Source organism: Lissotriton vulgaris, chromosome 6, assembly GCF_964263255.1.
Source record: "Lissotriton vulgaris chromosome 6, aLisVul1.2, whole genome shotgun sequence".
NCBI lineage: Eukaryota > Metazoa > Chordata > Amphibia > Caudata > Salamandridae > Lissotriton > Lissotriton vulgaris.
The window spans coordinates 390,658,492-390,682,503 of NC_141694.1; the positions used below are offsets into that span (position 1 = coordinate 390,658,492).

The 24,012-nt window shown below is 43.8% G+C and overlaps 1 protein-coding gene across 1 annotated transcript in view; it reads left to right on the forward strand.

Moving 5' to 3' along the window:
- Positions 1-24,012, forward strand: part of MYOM2 (myomesin 2) — a 731,038-nt gene that overhangs the window by 462,265 nt on the left and 244,761 nt on the right. Inside the window, exon 19 of the mRNA XM_086926415.1 lies at positions 18,021-18,147. Coding sequence (XP_086782541.1) covers positions 18,021-18,147 — 127 coding nt within the window. The remainder of the gene's footprint in view (positions 1-18,020; positions 18,148-24,012) is intronic.

The window sequence follows — 24,012 nt, forward strand, 5'->3', positions numbered from 1 at the left end:
ACTCTGACGCAGTCCTGCTTTGCGGCTGAAGAATTGATGCATCACCTGCTTTGGGGCTGTGAAATAGATGCCGCACTTGCTTCATTGCCACCACATTGACAAAGCGTGCCTGGATTTTTGACACATCGTACCTCGCCGCTGTCTCTTTAGCGAAGGAAACCAGCAGTTAGGAACTGAAATAAAATGTCTGAAGATCGATGTATCACCTCCCATGACAGTAAGGAAACAACGCGTCACCTTACCTGGGAATAAAGAACCAATGCATCTCTTCATTTTTCCAGTACCTCACCTCCCCTGCGCCTGTTTTCGTCTCTGAATTTTGACAGATCTCAGGTATTGTGCTAATAATGATGCATTCATAGACTTCTATGGATTACATTTGCATAGCCTTTGAAAAGTGTTATCTTTATTTGTTTATGGTGGATATTTGTTGTGCTGGCCTTGTTTTATTCAGATACATATTAGCTATTATTCTAAACTGGTGTGGACTCGCTTTGTAGTATTTTGACTGTGTTACTGTGTGTGTATGTGAAAATGGTTTACACATTACCTCTGAGATAAGCCTGACTGCTAGTTCCAAGGGGGTGAGCAGGGGTCATCTTAGCTGTATGACTCCCTGTGGTTCTCACTTGGACAGTGTGCAAACCACTGCCAACTAGAGACCCCATTTCTAACAGCACTATCGTTCCAAAATCGAATATGGAGCAACTCTCTCTTGAATGGATAGATCTGGCTAAGCCAAATTCACTGGTCTGGCTAAGATTCTCTAATGCTCCCCTTCCAGCCCATTCACTAATCTAATTATAGGGAATCCTGTGAGGCTGGAGCTGCAGGATGTGGGGGTAGGCCTGTGCTGTCTGAAAGTGTCATTCTCCCTTCGAAGACCAGTCTGATTGCTCCACCCCATCCTGCTTTTTGCCTCTGCAGCTACAGTTCTCCACCCACAGAAAATCCTTTGCCCCTCTAGCAGTCCCCTTCACAGCTCACAAAGAGAGCTTGGGTCAGCATGGGGGAGGCTGGCCAATCAGGAGACGACAGTAGGCAGGCTGGATTCAGTCTTGCTGAATAGAAAACTCTTTGACTTCTTGTCTGTAATAGGTATAACAAATCTCGAAAAAATCAAACTGTTGGGCTTATTCTATTAATTTAAGTGTTTGAATGACATTTCTAGCTCGCTCCTGTCAATATTATAATTAACTCAAATATTCCCATGTTAGCCTGTGTAGCGTAGTTTCCTACAATGGGGGAAAATGAATTTGGCAGTTTTTCCCTAACTAGGGCTTACAAAGCATCTTTTATAATGTCCCTGTTTATGGTTACAAGGCACCCTGCCCCCGGGGCACCTAGGGGAGACCTTAAGTGTGACTTATATGTATAAATAAGGGAGTTTGAGGCTTTGGAAGTACATTTAATTCCAAAGTTGAATTGGCATATACATTTCATACAATGACAGCTTAGCCGGAAAAGTAGTTCTGCTGTTAAAATGATAGCCAGCAAAACAGTAGTGCACACCTATGTACAGTGAGATTACTGGGCCTCTACACCTTCATGCCCTATTATATACTAGGTTCTTACAGCTATGCTGTCAGTACCAATTGTAATTAAACCTAATTTCCAAAAACCTTATAATCAGAGCACTGGGCCTGGGTCTGGTAAGCTGAACCAATGGCACAGTCAGTGTCAGGTATCACCAGTATCAAGCAAACAATAGGGGTGATCAGGGCAAAAAGGATTACTTTCTCGTAAATTTGAAGCAGGTACAAAACATCCAATTGTTGTATAGTGACTAAAAAGTGCAGGCGATGCAGTGCAAAGGAAGTGATAACGTAATTATCTACAAATAAAAAAGTAGATTTTTGTGGTAGTCTCTGGCCTCTTTATGTTTTAATTCACAGTTTCACCTTCTAACAATATAGAAACTCTGGGCCAGGGGGTATTTATTTCGACCTTTTAACCCTAAGACTATTTGCATGGTCTTATCAGGACAAGTAGTCTGAAAACTATTGCCTACAAGAGAGAAGAAGAGGCCAATTCAGAAGGAGAAAACGTATATGTACTGAGTGTTGATATGAAAATATGCACACTAGCTACTCACCATGTTAAAGTATTTGTTGTGACTTAGCGGACTATTTGAGAGTCCAATCATGAAATTCTATAAGGTAACTGTTACACCTATCAGTCTAGGGTGGCCTTTCCCCAAACGTCTTGCCTTACTACTCCATATTTTTTCTGATCTTGATTTTGTTGGCCATAGAACTCTGTGCACTTTACCGCTGCTAACCAGTGCTAAAGCGCTTGCCCTCGCTCCTACAAACTTTGTAGAATTGGCTTGCACCCAATTAACATATTTAATATACTTAATAATTCCCCAAAAAAGAGGTACTACATGTACTCAGAACCTATTTATTTATTTATTTTTGTATTTTATAGAGCGCGAACATGACCCCTCAGGGTATCAGAGCGCTCTACAGGATTAACAAGTTGTATACAAGAGACTTAGGAAAGGGGGGAAACATTTGGGATAAAACATTTAGATACATTTTACGAAAGCAAGCTGTCCCAGATCCAGAAGGAGCGGTCCCAGATCCAGGGGTGGTATGCCCAGAGGTGCCGAGTGTATAGCATCCGGATAATTCAAGGTGTGGCAGTAAAGTGTGGATCTGTAAATTAAATGCTATGAGTGGGCCTGCATTACTGATTGTGCTACCCACATAAGTATCTCTGTAGAAGATGTCCCAGGCCTGTCATTGCAACCTGTGTATTTGGTTTTGAACTGCTGATTTATATCTCACTTGAAGGATATCATTACACCTAAAGCAGTAGAGGATACCTAAGTCCTCTCTCACAGTGAGTCTTACAGGATCATTTCCAAATCAAAATCCATCGGCATAGGTATAAGAAATTGTATCTCAATAATGTGTGGGCAGTATCAGTCAATTATATAATCAATCAGTATAGTTGTGAAAGTAGGTCGGCATCATGCAGCATTCCAAACAACCAAGTGGTACTGTGTTGTTATGGAGTGTGCCTCAGATTGAATTTGACTACAAGCTGGCTGAGGTCATGTTGAATGCCCCAGAACGACTAAAATAGAATCTGTTGAATCAACCTTCATCTCATGTACCAAGCACATATCAAGATGTGTGCCAGATTTAAAACAGAATCAACTGGATTACCAAACCACAGTGTTTGTTGATAAATACCTCCAGAATCAAAGTTCTATCAAATGTATATGACTAAGTTCCCTATAAAGCAAGCTAGTCTCCTGTTAGCCATAAATAAGATAATACTGTAAGAAGAAACTACTTCTTCTATTCCGTAGTTTCATACTAAAAGTGGTTAACACTCACAGCTCACAAAGTCAGGACATGCCTCCATAAACCACTGCTGCGTGATGGCATTTAGACGAGCGGGGTGCTCCCATCTGTCTGTGGTCAACTAGACTGCCAAGCCAGGGACTGGCCCCCATATTGGGAGGGAACCCAGTACCAATGAATCAAAGGAAGCTCACCCATGTGTGCCTGTGTTAGAGAAAAAATGTCATCTAAGGGCAAACCATTTTCCATTGAACCCTCAAAATGTCAACTTATGACTGCACGTATGAATTGTTAGGAACCGATGCTGAGTTGCCACCATTGCAGCCATATAGAAGAAACAATGTATTTCTGTAGTGGTGATTGGCAATAAATAGACCAAATCCAACAAAGAGGTAGGCACCACTCATCGACAAATACGTTCAGCACAATCTTCCAAAGGAAATCCCACCCTATGTTGTCTACTGTGTATATGTGTCTCATAATGTGTAATGACTCAACTGATGTCAATATTCAAATGTATGTGAAAACAGCCAGCACTACATTTGCATAACAAGTTGTTAACTAATTTTTTTTTTTTGGCAAATACATGAATCGGTTGGTATGAGTCATTCTGATACAATAAAGATTATCACAGAATAGATCATAACATATTAGAATATTACACAAGTTAAAACAAAGCATTTTAGACCAAACGGAATTTACAAAGTATATAATGAGCAATCCAGAAAAGGAAAGGAAAAAAAAGCAATAGATAGGACATAACACATTGGTCTATTGAGAAATAAGAATTAAGACATTAACTTAATTCTACCAGCAGGCACTAATAGGAAGATGTAACCCTATTTTATGACTCAAGATACTGTGTGACTAATCCCCATATTTGTTCTCCAAGTTTCTTTTTCCGTGTACCCTTAAGCGCGTACAGACTATATTTCATATTATGAATTACAAAGAATCTAGACAGCCATTCCACAAATGAGGGTGGTTCCTGTTGTAACCAGTACGAAGCAATACACAGTCTATAAACAGCAGTCGCTACAAATATTAGTTTAGCGTGCTGCTTCGCGGTTCCAATATCCATTGATCCCATTTCTACCCCCAAAAGAATCTGTGTTGCAGATAGTTGGATTAGGTTACCTACAATTTCCGATAAACATCCTTCTATCTGCGATAGGAGGGGAGCCAACGATGGGCACGCACAAAAGATATGTACATCATTTGCAGAAATGTAACCACAACGAAAACATTTCCCTATCGCGTCCCCAGGCCATTTAGACACCTTATCAGGTGTATAATATAAATTAAAAAGTGATTTGAAGTGTTGAGCAGAAAGCTTTGCAGACAGGAATAAGTCTTTCGCCATGCCCAAAGAGATTTTAATTTGAATATCTTGTCTGTCTAATTCAGTCCCCCATTTAAGATTCTGCTGCTCAATATCATTAGCTTTTGTGTTTAACATCAAATTATATAAAATGCCGATCTTTGCCCCTCTTGTATTAGCCTCGATCAGGGGATTTAATTGAAAAGAGATACCACTGTTCTCTAAAAACTCCCTGATCTGCAGATATTTAGAGAAATTCTCTTTGGGGAGCTGATATTGTGTCCGTAATTGTTCAAAAGATTTAAAAGAACCATCAGAATACAAATCTCCCACCACTCTTATTCCTCTCCCCCTCCAATTATACACCACTCTATCCCATAGATCAACTAGTAGAAATATTGGCGATACCAACGGTGTGTAATATGAAATTTTCTCAAAACCAAACATATCCCTAACTGCTCGCCACGCCTTATACGCCGCTTCTAAAGTCTTAAACCGTGTTCTCTTGTAATAGCTCCATTCCAGATACAGGAATAGGGATTTTTTTGCTTTTACACCCAGTAGCATTTGGTATATCGAGGGGTGCTCTGCCAACTGCTCCGGTGCTGCCCCTATCAGCAAAATGCCCAACCCTTGTAGCCTACATGCATAATAATCGAATGGAAAATCTGGTACCGAGAATCCTCCTAGCTCTTTTGGCAATATCATAAAATGCCTAGCCCGTCGTGCTTTTAGCCCTGACCACATGAAACTCATACAGGTTGCTTGTAGTTGTGCCAAGCTAGCTTTAGGAACCTCCATGGGTATACAGCGGAAAAAATATAAGATTTGTGGAAGTATCATCATTTTTGATAGATTACATCGCCCCACTAGGGAGAGATGTAAACATTTGGCACGCTCTAATTGTTTCTTTGCACCAACCAAAAGCTGATCCCAGTTTGCTTTAACCAGAGTGGTTGTACATGTTCGTAATTTAACCCCCAGGTATACAACTTCTTGACAGAGCCTTGGATCAGTATAATTCGGAATATTTGTACTTAGCAGCTGAGTCTTGGCAGAATTCAGCTTATATTCAGATGACCTACCAAAAGCTGTGGCCAGTTGTTCGATTGCTAGCATTGCTGCAGCTGGATTCGGCGTGACCACAGCCACGTCATCTGCATATGCTAATACCTTAAATTGATAGGACTGTATAAGAAAAGGAGGTATATACGCGCTAGATTCGAGCATCTTTAAAAAAGGTTCGATATATAAAGAAAATAAGAGAGCAGAGCAAGGGCAACCTTGCCTAGTACCTCTGTTAATTTCTACCTCAGCCGACTCGAGTCCCATAGTATTAATACGAGCGACAGGTCGGTAATACAATGACTGCAATGATTTTATGAACTGTGGTCCAAAGCCTTGACTCCTCATCACATCCCATAAAAAGCGCCATGTAACGCGGTCAAAAGCCTTCTCAGCATCTAGCAAGATTAAACAAAATGGTTCCCGAGTGACTTTCACATAGTCAAGAAAGGTAATCACATGATTAACGTGGTTTGTTGTGCCGTGTTGAGGGATAAACCCATGCTGTGTTATTGATAATAATCCTGAAATAACTACAGAGAGTCTGTTGGCTAAGATGTTTGAATATATTTTCCCATCTGCATTTAAAAGCAAGATAGGCCTACATGATCCAGGAATATTCGCCAGCTTGCCCTTTTTGTGAAACACTACTATAGACGCCTCGTTCCATGTTTTAGGGGCTGCGCTGTTCTGTGCCTCTAACATTGTTAACAAAAGATCAGTCTTTGAAACAGGGAAGAAGGTTTTATATATTTCCAACGGCAGCTTATTTGGCCCTGCCGCCTTCCCTAATGCTAACCCATTTACTGCCTTTTCAAGTTCTTCTAGTGAGATAGGAGCCTCCATTAATTCCATCTCATCCACCGAGAGATCTCGGGTACAGTATTTAGTGATCAGAATGGCAGCCGCTGCCTCATCATATGCATCATTTTGATATAAGATCTCCTAAAACTGTCTAAATACCTCCAAAATACCCTGATCATCCTTAACAGAATCGCCATTCACAACTAGTACTTCGTCTATGCGCTGGGCAGACTCCCTTGATCTCACTTTTTGGGCGAGGCATCTGCCACTTGCCTCGCCGTACTCATAATGAATTTGCTTCTTAATAAAAAACTTTTTTGCTGCCTCTTTAGCCAAGTCAAATTTAGCCTTGCCTTTAGTCGTGCCACTGCTGTAACCTGATCTGTTGGATCTGTCCCAGCCTGTATACTTTGCATGAGAACTTCCTCAGCTGTAATCAAGTCCTGATATCATTTTTTAGTATTGGCTGCCTGCTTTTTTCGATTATATAAACCGAATCTCAGTACCGCTCCACGAAAGGCGGCTTTGAAACAGTCCCACACTACTCCCACGCTACTACTCCCTCGATTGATATTAAAAAAAATATTATCCATTGTTTCATATGATCGATGAATTGCTGTTCCACTAATAGTTTACGAGCGAAAGAGAAGGCTCCTGGCCGGATAATTGATATAATACTTGCAATAGAGAACTACTGGCCCATGATCCGAGGTGATTCTAGGATATACTTGTATCGTTGCCTGATTTAACAATGATTGAGTAGTAAAAAAATCATCTAATCGGACAAGCGTCCGGTGGGGAAAAGAGAAAAAAGTATATCCAGGTGCACCCCCCCTTAAAAAAGCCCACACGTCCACCAGCCCATGATCACCCGTTAATGCCTGTAATGCTTTAAACACACGTGGCTTCCTGCCAATGTACCTTGACTGTTCGTTGTTTAGAATATTCGGTGCTAAGTTTATATTAAAGTCCCCACATAGGATCAATGGTGTGGGCCACGTTGCTAATTCGACATTCAGATACTCCAGAGTCATTGCTTCGTCTAAGTTTACACCATATACTACACAAATCGTAAATTTAATATGACCCACAAGACATTCTGCGATTGCCCATCGACCTAACCCATCGGACAATATCCTACCCGTATTGGCTATGTGTTTTTTAGCAGGAATTGCTACACCTTTTGCAGCACCGGAATATTTAGTACAGGTAGTTAAATTAAATCCAAGTTCTTCTAATAATTGTGTCTTTGACCATACTATATGAGTCTCTTGCAGACATACTATATCACATTGAAGAGCTTGTAATTCCTGTGCAACCCGTTGTTGTTTCTCCAATGAGTTCAACGCCCTCACATTCAACGTGCCTACCCTAATCCCCCTGCCTGCCATCTAGCCTAATCTGATTTTTTTCTTTTTTCCCATTTATCCCCAATTTAAGCAAAACGACATTACTAACTGCTCTATCAAAAAAACTCTTTCCCAACCTTACTTCATGTATTATTTTCTTTTTTCTACCCATTTCCCTCCCAATACCCCCCATTCTTGTGCCCCCCCCACCCTTCACCTTCCCACCACGCCTCCACCACCCACAACGAGGCTTAAGGACCATGTCCTCTGCGATGTGGATGTGCCTACACCCATGCCCCTGTGTTTGACCCCCCAGACTCCCACCCTCTGACTCTCTCCCCTCTCCTCCCATACGTAAGCCTTACATCAGGCATTCTATAAATTAGAGACTCTGTTCCACTTTGCATATCTTTGTATATCTTTACATGTCTCAACAGTAAATATTCTCCCTAAAACAAAAAGCGTTCAAAAAAACAAAAGAAGAACATTTTAGAGAAAATAGAGGAATAAATCTATGGGAGAGAGGGAGCCCCTATGGTATATCTATGTCATCACATTACATTCCCGTTGCATATACAACCCAACAATCCAACAATATAATTCAAATATTACTACAGCCAGCTCAATTTTAACACAAATTCCCATTAACTATTTTTTGTAGTACTCAAATTTGGACTTTTTGAATGTTCATCCATTTCTTTTAAATAGAGCTGTGCCTCTGAGGAAGAAGTAAAATATCGAGTTTGGCCTTTACAGATCGTCTTCAATTTTTCCGGATTAAGCAGAAAGCATTGAGCGCCCTTTGCTTGAAAGGGTGCAATTAACTTCCGCAGCTGCCATCGCTCATGCACCGTCCAAGGGCAGAAATCTGAGCGGACAAAAAATTCACATCCAGCACCTTTCCGTTTTCGCTCAGGGCGGGCCAAGTCATATAATGCCTCTCTCAATAGATAGTTATTGAGGCAAATTAAGATTGCCCTAGGATATACATTTTGTTTGTTACGCCGTTGCCTTATCGCAAATGGGAACCTGTGTGCCCTGATGACTTCAATGTCCCAGTTCCAGGTATTAAGTTCAGGGGAAGCTTCTTTGAATAGCTGGATGATAAATTTACGTGGGTCTGTGCCCTCCTTTCCTTCCGCAATACCTAGTACGCACAGGTTGTTGCGCCTCGCCTGGTTCTCTAAATCTGTGAGCTTCCAGTCCACATCTGACTTGGATTTTTGCAGACTCTCGATATCTGACTGTTGTTTAACCAAAGTATCTTCTGCTGAGGAAATGCATTCTTCGACTTCTACCACCCGTGTAGTGACCTGTTTTCACCAAACTTCTAACTGTATTCTGGAGCTTTCTCACTGCTCCTTGTGTGCGCAAGCCCTCAGCTCTGGTTTCGTTCCAATGCGCCATTATACTCTTATAAACCATTCCTAGAGTGATTGATTCCTCCTCAAAATTCTCCTCATCCAAGTTAAGCTGGGCCACTGATGAGCCTTGATCAAGCCCTACAATTGCTTCCGTCTCTGCAGCTCTCCTTACAGTTCCATGAGAGAATGTATATTCAAGTTCATCCTGATCTTCCTGGTCTTCTTCAACAGGGGTGCCCCCCCCAATCACCCGGATTACTAAGACTGTCTTCATTGTTTTCTTTATCAGATGCCATTGTCAGATCTGTCATGGAATAGAACTTACCATCTGAGCCAGCATACTCAGACTCGCTACCAAGATCAGTTGCTTGGCAGTTAGTAGCTTCTGTATTGCCTAGTTCGCCCATTATAGCTGCATCATTATCCAGTGGATGTTGGCCTACCGAGTTCTCTCCCGTTACTCCGCCTGTTTGCTCCACTGGAGCCGCTTGCATTGGGTGTTCAACAGAGAGGCTCACACTCTCAGCCATCAGCGGCACATGCTGATCGACCGTCGTCACTTGAGCTTTTTGAACATTTTGAGCATTCTGAGGCTCCACATTTACACCGGACTTGGCTTTAGTCCCTTTTTTATTAAATATTACCGGAACTACTCGTTGTTTCAATATAGCATCTTGGGGTGGCAGATTTTGGCCACCCTTCTGAGCCTGATACTCGTTCTGCCCTTTTGAGCTCGGCATGTCAGGTAATTTAATACTTTACGGCTCCTATCACCAATTATAGTATTATCCGGGAGGATGTTCCCAGAGTTCCCAGAGATGCCACCTTCGCCACCCCCAGTAGCCTCCTGTTCCACTGCCACAGCTATTGCAGTCCCCTCAGCGGGAGCACTCACGGGTGTAGGCACAGTTGTTCCTCCACGATTTCTTGCAGCTCCTCTGCCCCTTGCCATTGTTGATGGATCTAATGGCTGCAAATGTCTCAATTCTAACTGCGAAGTACGGGCTGCAGAGAACAGTCATGTCAAAACCGTTCACGGGCTCTTGATCTCCCCTCAGACACTTCGCGAACCACCGCGGCAAAATTCCAATGCTGCTCGGCGTGCTGAGCCGGGCTCTCTCCGTGTAGAACAGCCGCGTCCCGATAGACTGGAGCCGCCGCAGCTGCAGCCCGTTACAGGTTTTCCAGTGAGCCGGTCAGTGTGACGAGTAACCGGCTCACCAACCGCCGTAGAACGCCAGTGCAGGAAGCCGTCAAGTCTTGGATTACACGGTAAGTGCCCGTGCTACCCCACCTGTGGATTGCTGTTGCCTCGGAAGTGTTTCACTACAGATACGGGAAAGTCAGAGGAAAGTTGAGGGTTTACTGAGGGGTCAAACGGAGCATCGGTCCGAGCACCTCACACGGCCACTGCTGCGGCCGCCATCTTGTTAACTATTTTTAAAGGTGATAACAGAGTTCAAAATCAGGCATCTTCCATATACCAATGAGGGCACATCAGTTTGACAGAGAAAGTCAAAGGTGGTCATTTACATAATTTAGTCCATTCACTATATTATTTAGCTTGTCCATCCATCTACACTCCTGCTGATTCAGTTTGGTTGCCAGAGCTCCACCACAACTGTCCATTTTGACCACTTCCAGCACTTACCACCATATGTAGTCTGCACTGTGATTCATATCCACAAAATGCTTGACCAGTGGTGTCCCTTCTACTTTCCAGCTAATACGATTCTTGTTTTTTGAAAGTCCTATGTTAAATCATTTACATTTGTTTACCAATAATCAATAGATTGCACAAACAATGTACAACATAAATCACAAAATCACGTTCTTTGTGTTACAGTTTGAAAACGGACCTCAATTTGTATCCTTTGGTTCCTGTGATCAAGACTTTGGGCTCCATTAAGAAGGTGGGCGGACTTTGTCTGCCCGCCATCCTTGCAGGAAACGGGACCACCCGCGATATGTGCGGGGGTCCCGCCGTGCCACACTGGCGGACGCATTATGCATTTTTAACATTGCAGCGGGCGGTGCTTTAAGCAGCACCCACAGCAATGTTAAAAATGCATATTTTGCATTTGCATTCACAAAGCGGCAGGCACCACGCTATGCCTGCCGCTTTGTGCATGCAAATGCAGGGGGGTACCATAGGTACCCCCCATGTGCACCCCCACCCCCCTTCACCCTGGGGGCCCACAACAGGCCCCCACAGCAAAGACTGGATGCCTTTCCACAGCGGCAATATACATTATATGAGAAACCTCCAGGTACTAATTCTCTACTTATGTATGACAGCGATCATCCTCATGTATAAAAGCAACAGGAGGAAACCCATAGACCACGTTGGGATGGGTGTATCGTGTAAACAAGAACAATTTCCCAACAGGTATCATGCAAAGGCAATTTTAACAATGTATGCAGTTTGCATTACAAGAATAAGGAACAAGGAGTCACTAGATTTTTTTGAAAAAAAAGGCGGTATTATTCACCAATAGAAACAGGAAGAGGTCTTTCACATGGCAATACAGTTAAACAGCACTGTACAGAACAGATCATGTGACAACCCAGTGGTACTTGGTGCGTAGTGATATATACAATTAGTGATTGTGAAGGTGCAAGTGCTAAAGTGAACAGCGTGATCAGCGCATAAACACAAGTTATATATCAATAATGGCTCCACAAAATCAAGTTGTAGTCACTTAAAACAAGATTGCATAAATTTAAACAGGAGCACAAAACGTAATATGCGTCATATAATTATGCTGTGGAGTCGACGGCGTTTCGATCCCCGTTAGTCGGGATCGTCATCAGGACAGGGTTGTCGATTGATTCAGTGAGTGTCACCCAAGCGGAGGCGCGTGGGTGGCCGAGGTCCATGCGGTCGCTCAAAGGTCGATAGCTGATCGTGGAGTAAATCTGACCAGCGGGTGGGAAGGGCGGCGCCTGTAAAAATCCGGGCGGCGGAGGGCGATTAGGGCTCTTCTGATTTCGGAATGCTCACAATGAATGCTGGAGCGATCATCCTCAGGCACTCAAGGATAATCTCCCTTATGAGCAAATCTGCACGATATCAAGATGCTGTACCTACAGGTGTGACTACTTTAAAAAAGCAGACTAATTAAATCACATATTGATGAAAAGAGCATATGAGAATCGAGTGGACAACAGAATCCTAAAGAGGTCCTGGTGCTGCCCTAGGGAATAGTTTTTAGCACCCAAACACAGAAGGGAGGAGACCAAACCAAACCAAACCACAGATAACTATATTTAGAGCATTGAAGCCTATGATCCAACAAATAAAAAAGATCAGGGTGCAACCTGGCTTGAATGGCCTATGGGGAAATGGATATGCCAAGACATGGCTTGTATTTGAGGAAAGGGCACGTGATTGATTTAATAGGAAAGAAACAATAACACAATGACATCACAGACTCTTGGGGAACAGGGGTATATTATGGCAGGGCTGTATAGGAGGTGAAAGGCCATATGACAGAAAGATTGTCATAAGACAAATACGGCCACAAAATGGATAGTCTGGAACATGACAATGGGCATACCATTGCATGCCCGGGATATGGGAGGAAGTGGATGACATTATGATATTGGAAGTGTGTGATGAGTCATTGTGGCATGCGATGGCGATTTCTCTCACCTAGTACTTAAGAACATCATAACAATGACTGGGATAATGAAAATGAGAACTTCACATTTGGGAATATACAAGTTTATTAACTTAATATGAAATGTGGGTAATGTTATATCTGTTGAGCACCTGATAAACTGAAGACAAAACTAGTTTGTTTTTTTGTTTTAATAAAATGTATGTTTAGAAAATTAAATGATACACTAACATTTTTGGGATGAAATATATTATGTGGATAAATTATGTGGGTTTTATCTCATAATATTTTGTAGAACACGTACAACTAATTTTATGTTAAAATACACTCGGCTTCAGAGAAGACTTCCTTGATAGTGTGGTAGAAATTGCATGTTGCGTTTGGAAGTATTTCATGACCTGTTTATGTGGTGCTGCTGTTCATTTCCTGAATCTATAAAATCAGTCTAGACCCCTTTATAAACATATAACATCTATTTAACCCAATGGATCACTGAGACTGTGACATCAGTTCATTTTTAAAATGTTCTCCTCCTTTCGCTTACTCATACATTCTGCTTCATGCTATGTGACAAACAGACTACTTAGAAGGGATAGAAACAGAAAATGCTAATTAGAAGGAAGACGCCTTTACATGTTTTATATATAGTAGGCAGTGTCAAATCATTTATCCAGTTATTTAGCATTTGGTTATTTTGCCAATTAGTTTGAGATATGGTGTTTTATATATTGTTTGAAAATTATCCTTGGGTTGCACACCTTCCCAAATACCACTGGAAAAATCTGGTCTCACACTGTAGACTATAAAGAATTGAAATGTGTGCTCTTTTGAAACTCTCCAAAGCCTATACCTTTTAAAATAATTTCTCAGGAATATTTGTGGTAAAATGCAACAGTTGACTCCTACTTTTACTACATTTCTTTGTCGGGAGAGATTCCCTGCCTTAGCACCTGTTGGCATCCCACATCTATTTAAAAACTCAGAAGCCACTATTGTATATATCACAGACAATTCTAGGAGGCTGCCTCAGAATATGGTGTTCACCTATTTATGATGTACCTCGCACTGAGTTCAGGCAAGTGATAGTGAAAGTGGTCCCTGATAACCAAAGTTCTCAAGGTGTAGCTGTGGAGAGCAGCTAAGACTTATCCAAGATGGTGTAAAGCGGGTGAAATTAATACATGAGTCAGTCAGTGCTGATCACTGAGAAATGAACCACACAAGTGTTAGAAAAATAACGTGATATTTATTATAACACCAATCACTAAACTATGTGGGTATATTTCCTACCCAGAGATATGAATACACAACCAAATATACCATAAAACAGATGAGTAAGCACATAAAAAACATACACTAAAAAATGGAATGCAAACAGGGTGCCTAATCGAGACTACCACCGAAGGATCTATAGAACAGAGAAAGCACGGAACCACCAAAGGTAAGTTGGTAGGATTCCCAAGGCACCCAAGTGCAGAGATGATACCCTGGGTCAGTGTCCATAGGGTAACATAAGGGAACTCACTGTTAGGTTTATTCAGATTCTGGACCCTTCCGAGAGGACCCCAAGAAAACCTATTGGAACAAAGGAGGTTGGAGAGCAACCTCACCTGTGGATACCCAGAGACGCAGGATATCTACACCAGGGAATCCCAGGTGCATAGGTGTGAAGCGGTGTTGGAACCATCGGTTCGATTCAATGGGGGGAATCAACAAACAAAGCATTGATTACAAATGAGGAGTACCTAGGGAGAGAGGAGACAGAGTCCAAGCCACCCAGAATTGTTCAGGAGGTGAAAGGGTACAATGCCAACCCTTCTGGGGGATACTTCACTGTAGGCTGGCGACCATAAAGTGTCAGCTGTGGAGTGCAGGCATTTCTGCAGGAGCTTAAGAGCCATCCACAAGCTGTCTCATGCCTGTTGATGAATAGCAAGAGAGTCAGTGGCCAGCAGAACCACCAAAAGACCTTGGCAATGCAACAGATGTATTGCAGGATGAAAATGCAGAAATGGGAACCAGCACAGCCCATGGAACTCACCCACCATATGTAAGTTAGAGCCATTATTCAGCAAGCAGGAGCCCTAGCAGGAATTGATAATGACCCCGTAGGGACCTAATGGCAGCAGGCACAGAGAGTCACAGGGAGACCTCAGCAGCACACCGGAGATGGAGGCCCACGTCGCAAGAGATGCAGTAAGGACATCACTTTTGCAGCTGCATGATGCTTAAGGCTGGGGATTCATGGAACTCAAAGACCTAGAGAGCCAATATGCCTTGGCAACAGTAAACAGACGCGGAGCACAGGGGCTTGGTTCTGGAAGCTCTAGCAAGAGAATACAGTCTTCCAAGTTACACAGAGGAAAGGCCAGACTTCTAGAGAGCCACAAAAAGCACCACCTGTGTTGCCATTGAGGTGCCTGTGGTTGCAAGGAGTGACTCTTTCACTCTTGCTGTCCTTGATGCACTTGGAGTGCTTGTAAGTCTCAAGGACACACAGCCATGAAGGTTTCAGAGTTTTTACAAAGTATGGGGACAAAGTCACAGTAGAAGCTCTCCTACTAGATGCAGTCTTGTCTTCAGTCCCAGCCAATTTCAGAAGCAGCATCCAGTGTCCAGAAGAAAAAGAGTCTTGCAGATGAATATTGCAGAGAAGTCTGTGTCCAGACAAATCTAGGGTCCCACCCGCAGGAGAGCCCTGAAGTAACCCAGGAAGGGGGATTGACAGCTTCTGCAGTGATCCACCTATCTGGGAGGTGGGTCAGGGACTACTATGGTGGACTGGCCAGTCAGATGCTCCCAGGTCCTCTGCGTATCATTATTTTTAAAATGGCAGATTCAAGTGGCCAACTGGTGGAGCTCTAGGCACCTCAAGGGGGATAAGCTGGATGGGGGGTCACCGCCCTGTCCTTTGAATGGTGTGGTGCCAAAGCGGGAGCAACTGCTTTATGAAAGGAGGGAACAAAATGAAATACTATCTGCAGCTGATACAAAATCAAGTCACTAGAATCATCTACCAAAAGGGCAGATGAGGTCACATTAGGCCGTTGCTGAAGGAGCTCCACTTGCTTCCAGTGGAGCAGGGATCCATGTTCAAAACAGGATACATCTTGGCCAAAGCTTTACATGGCACAGGTCCCAAGTACATATCCTCCAAAATTTACGTATACTCCCCACAGCGCACCCTAGGACCTATGCATATGAATCTATTGGTGGTTCCTAGATTCAGACACAAACGGACAGGAGGGTCGCGTTTCTCAATACATGGACCCCAATTCTGGAATTCCCTGCCCACCATTTTAAGACTAGAAACAGATCATATGTGCTTTAGAAAAAAAGCTGAAGACTTGGCTTTTTACTCAAGCTTACAGTTAGAGAGGAAATTTCTAAACCGGTGACTTCAATAACCCAGCAACAAGAGAACTGATGGTGTACGTGCACTTCAGAAATTTTCAATAGCATAACATAACATGAGGGCGCCTCTAAGGAGCCCCCCAGTACGTCGTATCCATCAAATAACACTGTAATCGCTGTGGTTACATGATTCCAACATGTTTGATACCAAACATGACGAGGTTTGGTGAAGCCATTACACAGTTGGACATCTTGTGTTGACCAGTGTATACTACATACATTAAGTGGCGTCCCTGCACTTACAAACCCCAGCGAACGGAATCTGGAGCTTGTAGGGGTTACTCTGCTTAGGCAGGGGTACCCTCACACTTAGAGGTATGCACCCTGCCATTGGGCTGAAGGTCCTACCTTAGGGGTGACTTATATGGTCTAAGTGCAATGACTGGGATATAAGGTAAACTTTATATCTGCAATGGAAGGTACATGCACCATTTCACAGAGGCAGCAACTGCAGGCCTGTAGACGTTGGGCCTGATTCACAGAACTAACTTAAAACAAAATCCTAAACTTACGACCATGTACTCATTTTGGGATTCCCAGAAGGCACTTACTCATTTTGGTATTCACAGAAGGCACTTACTCAGCAATGAGTAAGTGCCTTCTATGAATACCAAAATGAGTAAGTGACTTCTGTGAATAACAAAATGAGTAAGTGCCTTCTGTGAATACCAAAATGGTAGTAAGTTTAGTATTTTGTCTTAAGTTAGTTTTGTGAATTGGACCCATAGTTTGCATGGGCTCCCATGGGTGGGATAATACATGCTACAGCCCATAAGAGACCTCTGGTGCACCAATGCCCTGGGTATCTTAGCACAATCTATTAGGGACTCACAGGGTGCCAATTGCCAATATGCCAATTGTGGGGTGTACAAAAAACTTACCAAGGTAATTTAGAGGAGAGAGCACAGACACTGGGGTCGTGGTTAGCATTTTCCTAGTGTACTACAAAAAACACTGACAATAGACAAAAAGTTAGGACGACCATTTCAGAAATATCCTACATTCCTATATTAGTAGGAAAATTGTGGGTTGCAAGTTTAATTTCTGAAGTTGTAGTACTTTGCATCAAGAAGGCATCCCGTTGGGAGTGCAATGACTCATCAGCGTATATTTGTAGACTGGGGCATAGATCCAAAAATATGTCTTCTCGATGTAGGTGCAAAGACATAGAAATGTTTTGTTTTCTCCAAATGGTTCTAACGTTACATGTGTGCCATACTGTACAGCAGACATACAAAGTGGGAAAAGTTTAAAAGTAAGTTTAAGCCTAGAATTTTGTACTGTATGGGTACCTTTTTAGTACAAAACGAATGCTAGACTCAGGCAGACACTTTTGTATTATAGTGCATTGTTATGCGCATGGTTCATAGGTTCAGAATTACCACCAGCGCTTAAAAGGGAGTAACATTGGCATCTTAGTAAAAATGGCTCTGTCCTGCTTTCTCCCTTAAATGCAACACAGCACTACATCTTAGGATGCTGCACTAAAGTGCATGAGATTTTAATGAATCTGCACCCAAGTTCTAGAAAATTCTGGTGCAAAACTCCTTTCTACATCGTTGCAATAATAATTTGATAGAGCTCCAAAAGACAGCAGTGAGCACCAACCTTACCGAGTCATCTTGCCAAATGAGAAAAAGTGTGTTTGAAATATCTTTCAGTATATCAAAACAATGCTTAATTAAATCATAGCTATATGCTTCACCTTGTGTATAGAATCAATAAAAATCATTCTGCTTTTTCTACTATATTTTCCTAAATAGGTCCAGGATCTGTGTGAAGGGTCATGGTATGAATTCAAAATTGTGGCCAGTAATCTGGCTGGAATGGGACTGCCTTCTGATCCAAGCGAGCATTTCAAATGTGAAGCATGGACAATGCCAGAACCTGGTGAGCATAACTAATTGTATTATTTTAGTTTGGGTTGTTTTTTGCGTGTTAGAAATCTCTTAAGATTAATGTTTCGTGTTCTTACATTTATTTCCATTTTTGTCACATAATATTGTAATCATTTGGATTTGTAAATGTTCTTTATTTTCCTGCTGGTCCACAGTTTTACAGTTTTCAAGTAGGAATATCGTTTTATAGTTTCAAATTCTTTTTATTTTCCTTCAAGATTTTAACAAGTCCTCATCGAAGGCCTGGTTTCACACATGTTCTACACCCTGGGGCATATTCTCAAGGACCTATTGCCGAGTTAATGGCACTTTATCGCAGCCAAAGTGGCAAAGAATTTATCGCCCATTCACAAGCTGGTGTTTACAGCCCATGTCATCAATTTATCTGTGATAGCAGCTGTAAGAAACATCACCACAGATGACCCCCTCAATTATCGCTAATGAGATGCAGAGTAGGCGTTCCCGTGCAAAAAGCTGCGACAACACCATTCGGCAACATTCTCTAAGACCAGCCAGGTAGGCGATAAGATCCCTCAAAATCCGATAAGGCGCGTTAGCAGCAGGAAATTAACACCTGCTCTGACCTGGTGTAAAGTCGGACGACAGCCTGCACCACAAAAGGGAGCCCAGCCCAGAGCCACACCTGAAGGGCAATAGATGCCATGGAGCCAACGATCATGCAGCACGGATCCCCAACAGGGCCACAACACCCACGCCACCACCCTCAGTACACACCCACCCCCCAGACCAACACTAAGGCAGCGCAGACAAAGACAGCGGCCCTCAGAAATTGCACCAACCTCGCAGACCCAACACCAGAGAATGTCATTGCCCACTACATGCCAAAGGGACAACCATCTTCTGCATCCTGACCACCATTGTCCACAGGCTGACGGTACCAACACAGCGGACAACCAACATCCCACCTCAGACAAAGCTGCTGGCCATGCTGCAAGTGTTGGCCTCTGGTATCCTCCAACCAACAACCACCTGAGTCAGAGGAGTCAGACAGACAGCCCAATCCAAGTCTCTCACAACGGTCATGGATGACACCATCAGCTTGGTACCCCACTATCTGTACTTCCCCCACACTCTGCAGGAACAGCCAGGGACCAAGCAAGGCATCTACGCCACAGCTGGTTTCCCACACATGTCAGGGGGCAATTGACTGCACACAAGTCCTACTTGTGCCCCCTGGCAACACTGCACACGATAACCGCAACAAAAAGCGCACGTATTCCACCAATGTCCAGGCAATATTGTACCACCGGGGAATCTCCACCAACGTCGTCGCCAATCACCCAGGCAGTGTGCATGATCCCTAAATCTTCCGACAGTCCATCATAAACCTGCGCTACCAGGATGGCACCCACGGAAATGCACTGCTCGTTGGCAAATACCAAATGAAATCACCACACACCTCAAATCCACACTCATGCGACTCACAAAACTGGCAATGCACTCGTCACAACTTCACATATAACATGCCAAACAACATGCACACCCTCCAGACACGACAGCACAACTTACCGTGGGAACCTGGACCAGCCATGTACATTAGCCATCAACAGCATGGCACCTCAGCCACACAATAGCAGAATGTGGGAAGAGGTGGGGACCAGCCAGGCATGTGCGAAGGAGGCAAGTGAGCTATGAATGAGAATGTACATAATGCCAAGTGTGGCGTGGATGTGCTGGTCAGACTGCAGTATGCGAACCACAACATATCCAAGTCAACACAAACCGCTGGTGTTTGGAGTATAGTGGACAGTGGACGCAACCATATCACCCCAGCCAGTGGGGAATATCGTGGAAATGTAGCTTGTTACGTCCCCCCATAAGCGTGAGCGGAGTGGGCTGGACAGGCGTACGCCAGGCAAGCATAGGGGTGTGAATGAAAGGTTCGTAACTCTGGGCGTGGTTCCCTTCTGGAATGCCCAACGTCTCTTCCAGGGTGGTGCCTCTCACCCCGCCTGATGCCGTCGCAGTGAGCGGGGCTGCCTGTGAATCTGAGCACCTGTTGCACCCTGGGACGCTGGTCCCTGAACCAGTCTTGCCCACCCCTGCATATCCAGGCCTCAATCCCCACCTGCCGACACTGGGGTGTGTCAGAGAAGGCCCACCCCATTCCGGTGCAATCTTCAAGCCAGAGGCCTGCGGCCTTGGTAACCTCCTCAGACCATCACGGCCTCCGCGACACAGGCCCGCAGTACTCCTTTCTCGTTGACGTACTCTACGGGCATACACAGCGGACTATTAGGTCACACATTTGGAACTGAGTCTTGATTACACTATGGCAGAGAACATTATTTATGGCAGATTTTTATGTCACTATGCTCCCTTCGATGTGGTGCCACGAAGTCTGTGCATAGCATTACAACCACACGTGTCTGTGGGCCCACGTGGATTACTGTCCTCGGGCCACACTAAGCTCGAGTAGTTCACTTATTTGGAACTGAGTAATGATTTTTCAGTGGCAGAGTATATATCATTGCATGCAAGGAGAGGTGTAAGAGGAAGGCGCGTTTCAGTCAGGAGGACAAAAGGATCATCGTTATGGAGGTGATCAAACAATACCGACAACTGCCCTTGTGTCACTGACTATGTGCATCGCAAGCCACCAACACGTGGCTGTGAGCCACTGCTGACCGCTGCCTCCGGCCTACACTGCGTTTGAGTAGGTCACACAGTTGGGACTTAGTCTTGATTTAGCAATGGCCAAGTTCATATCATGGTACCGGCAGCATCACAGACTGCATCCCCTCTCGGACCTGGTGCCACTAAGTCTGTTCCCCGACATTCATGAACACTCTGGTCGAACTTTGGTGGAGCCTGAGTCTAAAGACTAGGAGTAGTTTTCATCCTTATGTAGCTTATACCGAATTGGTGTTGAAAACACGGTTGTAGCATTTCACAGTCCCCTGCAACCCTCTGCCACATTCACCTTGGACATCGATGAGGACCCGCTCAGTCCACATGGCCCTACCTTAGTGCCCAGCAAGTCACCGTCCAGTGGTGGTGGCTGTGTGCCTGTGCTGGCCGAAGTGCAGCTAGGGCCACTAACTCTGTGCTGGTCAAGTCAGGGACCCTGTCCTCTGAGATATTGGATGGCCTCTGAGACAATGGCCTTGGGTCATCAACACCATTTGTCTGTGGCCCTTCACAGTCCGCTGCCTCCGGCCTCAACTGTGGTCCTCCAGGGCGCACACATCTATTCCAGTCCTGACCGGCCCAGACGTCTCGTCACTGCAGGTGGCACATACTACCACCGCCAGGACAGCCTCCAACCACCAACTGTCAGAATTGCAACAATCATACTGGCAGACTGACTGAGTTGCTCAAACCTGTTGTGGATGCTATCATCTGCCTGATACCCTGCTCAGCACTCCAGGTGCCACTAACTCAGTGCACCGCAACCCATGGACGTTACTGATTGAGTTTTGTGCTGTGGAGAGGTTACGCAAATATATATGTACGAGGTATACCCAAATCACCCTCTTATACCTGGGTAAGGGATGCCGTCATATACAAAAGGAAATGGGTATGGAGGAAATAATAAAACTTTATTTTTGAATTTTGACTAGAGCACATTTAATTATCCTCTCTTCAGTTTTTATTCCGTCACACACATATTATCAAATTGATAAAGACACACATATACAATGGCACTAATCAATGGACAACACATAATTACTAACATAATAACATGTGAAACAATATAAACAAAACCATACATTCAACTGTACAACGCCAATACCCAGAAAAAATGATACTAGTGTCCACCCATTTATTCTGGGTGATACACTCAGAGGTAGTCTAAGGGAATTATTTTCTCATAGTTCTATTGCTTCACTAAAGAGTTATTAAACCACTCCTTATAAATTTGAAAAAGACTCTTCCTTAGTAGATGTCGCCGCTGACGCATTTCAGCATTAGACATTCTTCTTTGGCCTCATCAGGACAAGGGCAATCAAACAAATATCAAAAGTGTTACAGCTCTTTTATATGACAGACCTGGGTCTGTTGCGCTTTTACGTGGGTCCCAAACATTAGGTGAAATCACCTCTCTCTCACAGAGGAGAGCCTTCCATAATGTGTGCCAAGACTTCTCTATGGGCCACTCAGAATCACTGTCTCCTGGTCAGCCCTCCGTGATGGCAGTCAATGCTATCTCGTTTTCTTGCTGCAACCGTCAGCGTGTGCCAACAGCAGTGTCACCTCAGGCAGTGTGGGAGTCCTGGGACAATGATGAGGAAGATGAAGCAGGTGTAACACACTCCACTGCAGCTGCATCAGGTATTCCTTGAAGGGACACATTCCTAGACAATTCATTCACATCGGCACACTCAGCTCGAGTACCCCAACCTCAGTGCTCAGCAAATCACTTCTGTTTGCTTATTGGGTATCCTCTGTGCTGGCTCCGGCTACCACCATGATGCTTCACTATAGTTTCTGTAATGCTGGTGTGTTCCGTTTCCGTTTTGATATTGATCACTGTTCAAGTTGTTGCCAGCACCAACCACTCCTTGAGGGCTGGCTTACACTCACCCCACACACATCCAGCACAGGCATCAGTGTACATGTGACCCTGCCAATAAAATGGCCGGGCTCAAGTGCCCGTAGCCAGTTCTACATACTATCTACTTGTATCCGTGTGGTCATGATGTATGCCTGAGGGCCCTGGGCCCTACGACATTACATTGTGTAGTGTACAGCGGACGAAGACATGTCACTGCAGGCAGCGGGTTAGAGCTTGGACATGTAGCTTGGTCATCACTGTTGTATACTGTCTCTGACACGAGATGGCACGTGGTTTTACCCGTGTTATCTCGTGTCAGTCGCTTTCTGTTTTGCGCACATGCCACTGCATCTTTCGAATATGTAAGTTATGCGTTGCTTGGAATGATGTGGGCATTAACTGTTTGGACTGGACTTGCTCCAGACGTGTTTCAATAAACTCCTTCTTTAACAAGCTTCCTGAGACCCCTAGTCTTTCCTACACTGGCGACGAGGGAAAAGGACATTATATTTCCTAATTTCATTTGATTATGAAGAAGATTTCATCAACGGATTTTTTTAAAAAAAAGGAGATCCCGACTTCAAACAATTTCTAACTTGCGGAGCTACTGGAACCTGCGGACTCCCACAGATTCGACTTTAGCGACACTCGTTTTCATCTTCTGAGGTGAATCCGACATTTCTCCAGGGGGCTATACTGGACATAGAATTGAATTAGAAGGGTATTTTTGGGGGAAAATCACATTTGCCAGTGAATCCACATATGGTAAGATCTATGTCGCAAAGTCTGGGCAGCCATTGTTAGGATGGCTACACCAGGATCAATTGGGTATTAAGATAGATCCAAGAGCCAACCCTCCAGTTTACTCCGTTGCAAATACCAACGATTCTGATCGAAATCTCATGCTTGATAAATTGAAATCTGAATTTTCAAATGTTTTTAGTGGGAAACTTGGTCAGTATCTAGGTTTTAAACATACTATTAAACTCAATGATGGTGTTGTTTCTGTTCGGCACAGAGTCAGGAACGTCCCTCTTACATATAGAGATAAGCTTAAAGTTTTACTCAAAGATTTGTGTGACAAAGACATTATTGAGCCCATTGAGTCCTCGCCGTGGGTTTCACCGATTGTGATTTCGGTTAAATCCAACGGCGAATTGAGGCTCTGTGTAGATCTTCGCAGCTTAAATAATTCAATCTGGGTGGATGCTCATCCCTTGCCGAACCTTCATGAGATGGTCTCAACATTAGGAGGTGCTGAGATTTTCTCGTGCATAGATTTGGCAAGCGCTTATCATCAGGTTGTCCTGGATGATGATTCCAAAAATCTGACAGCTT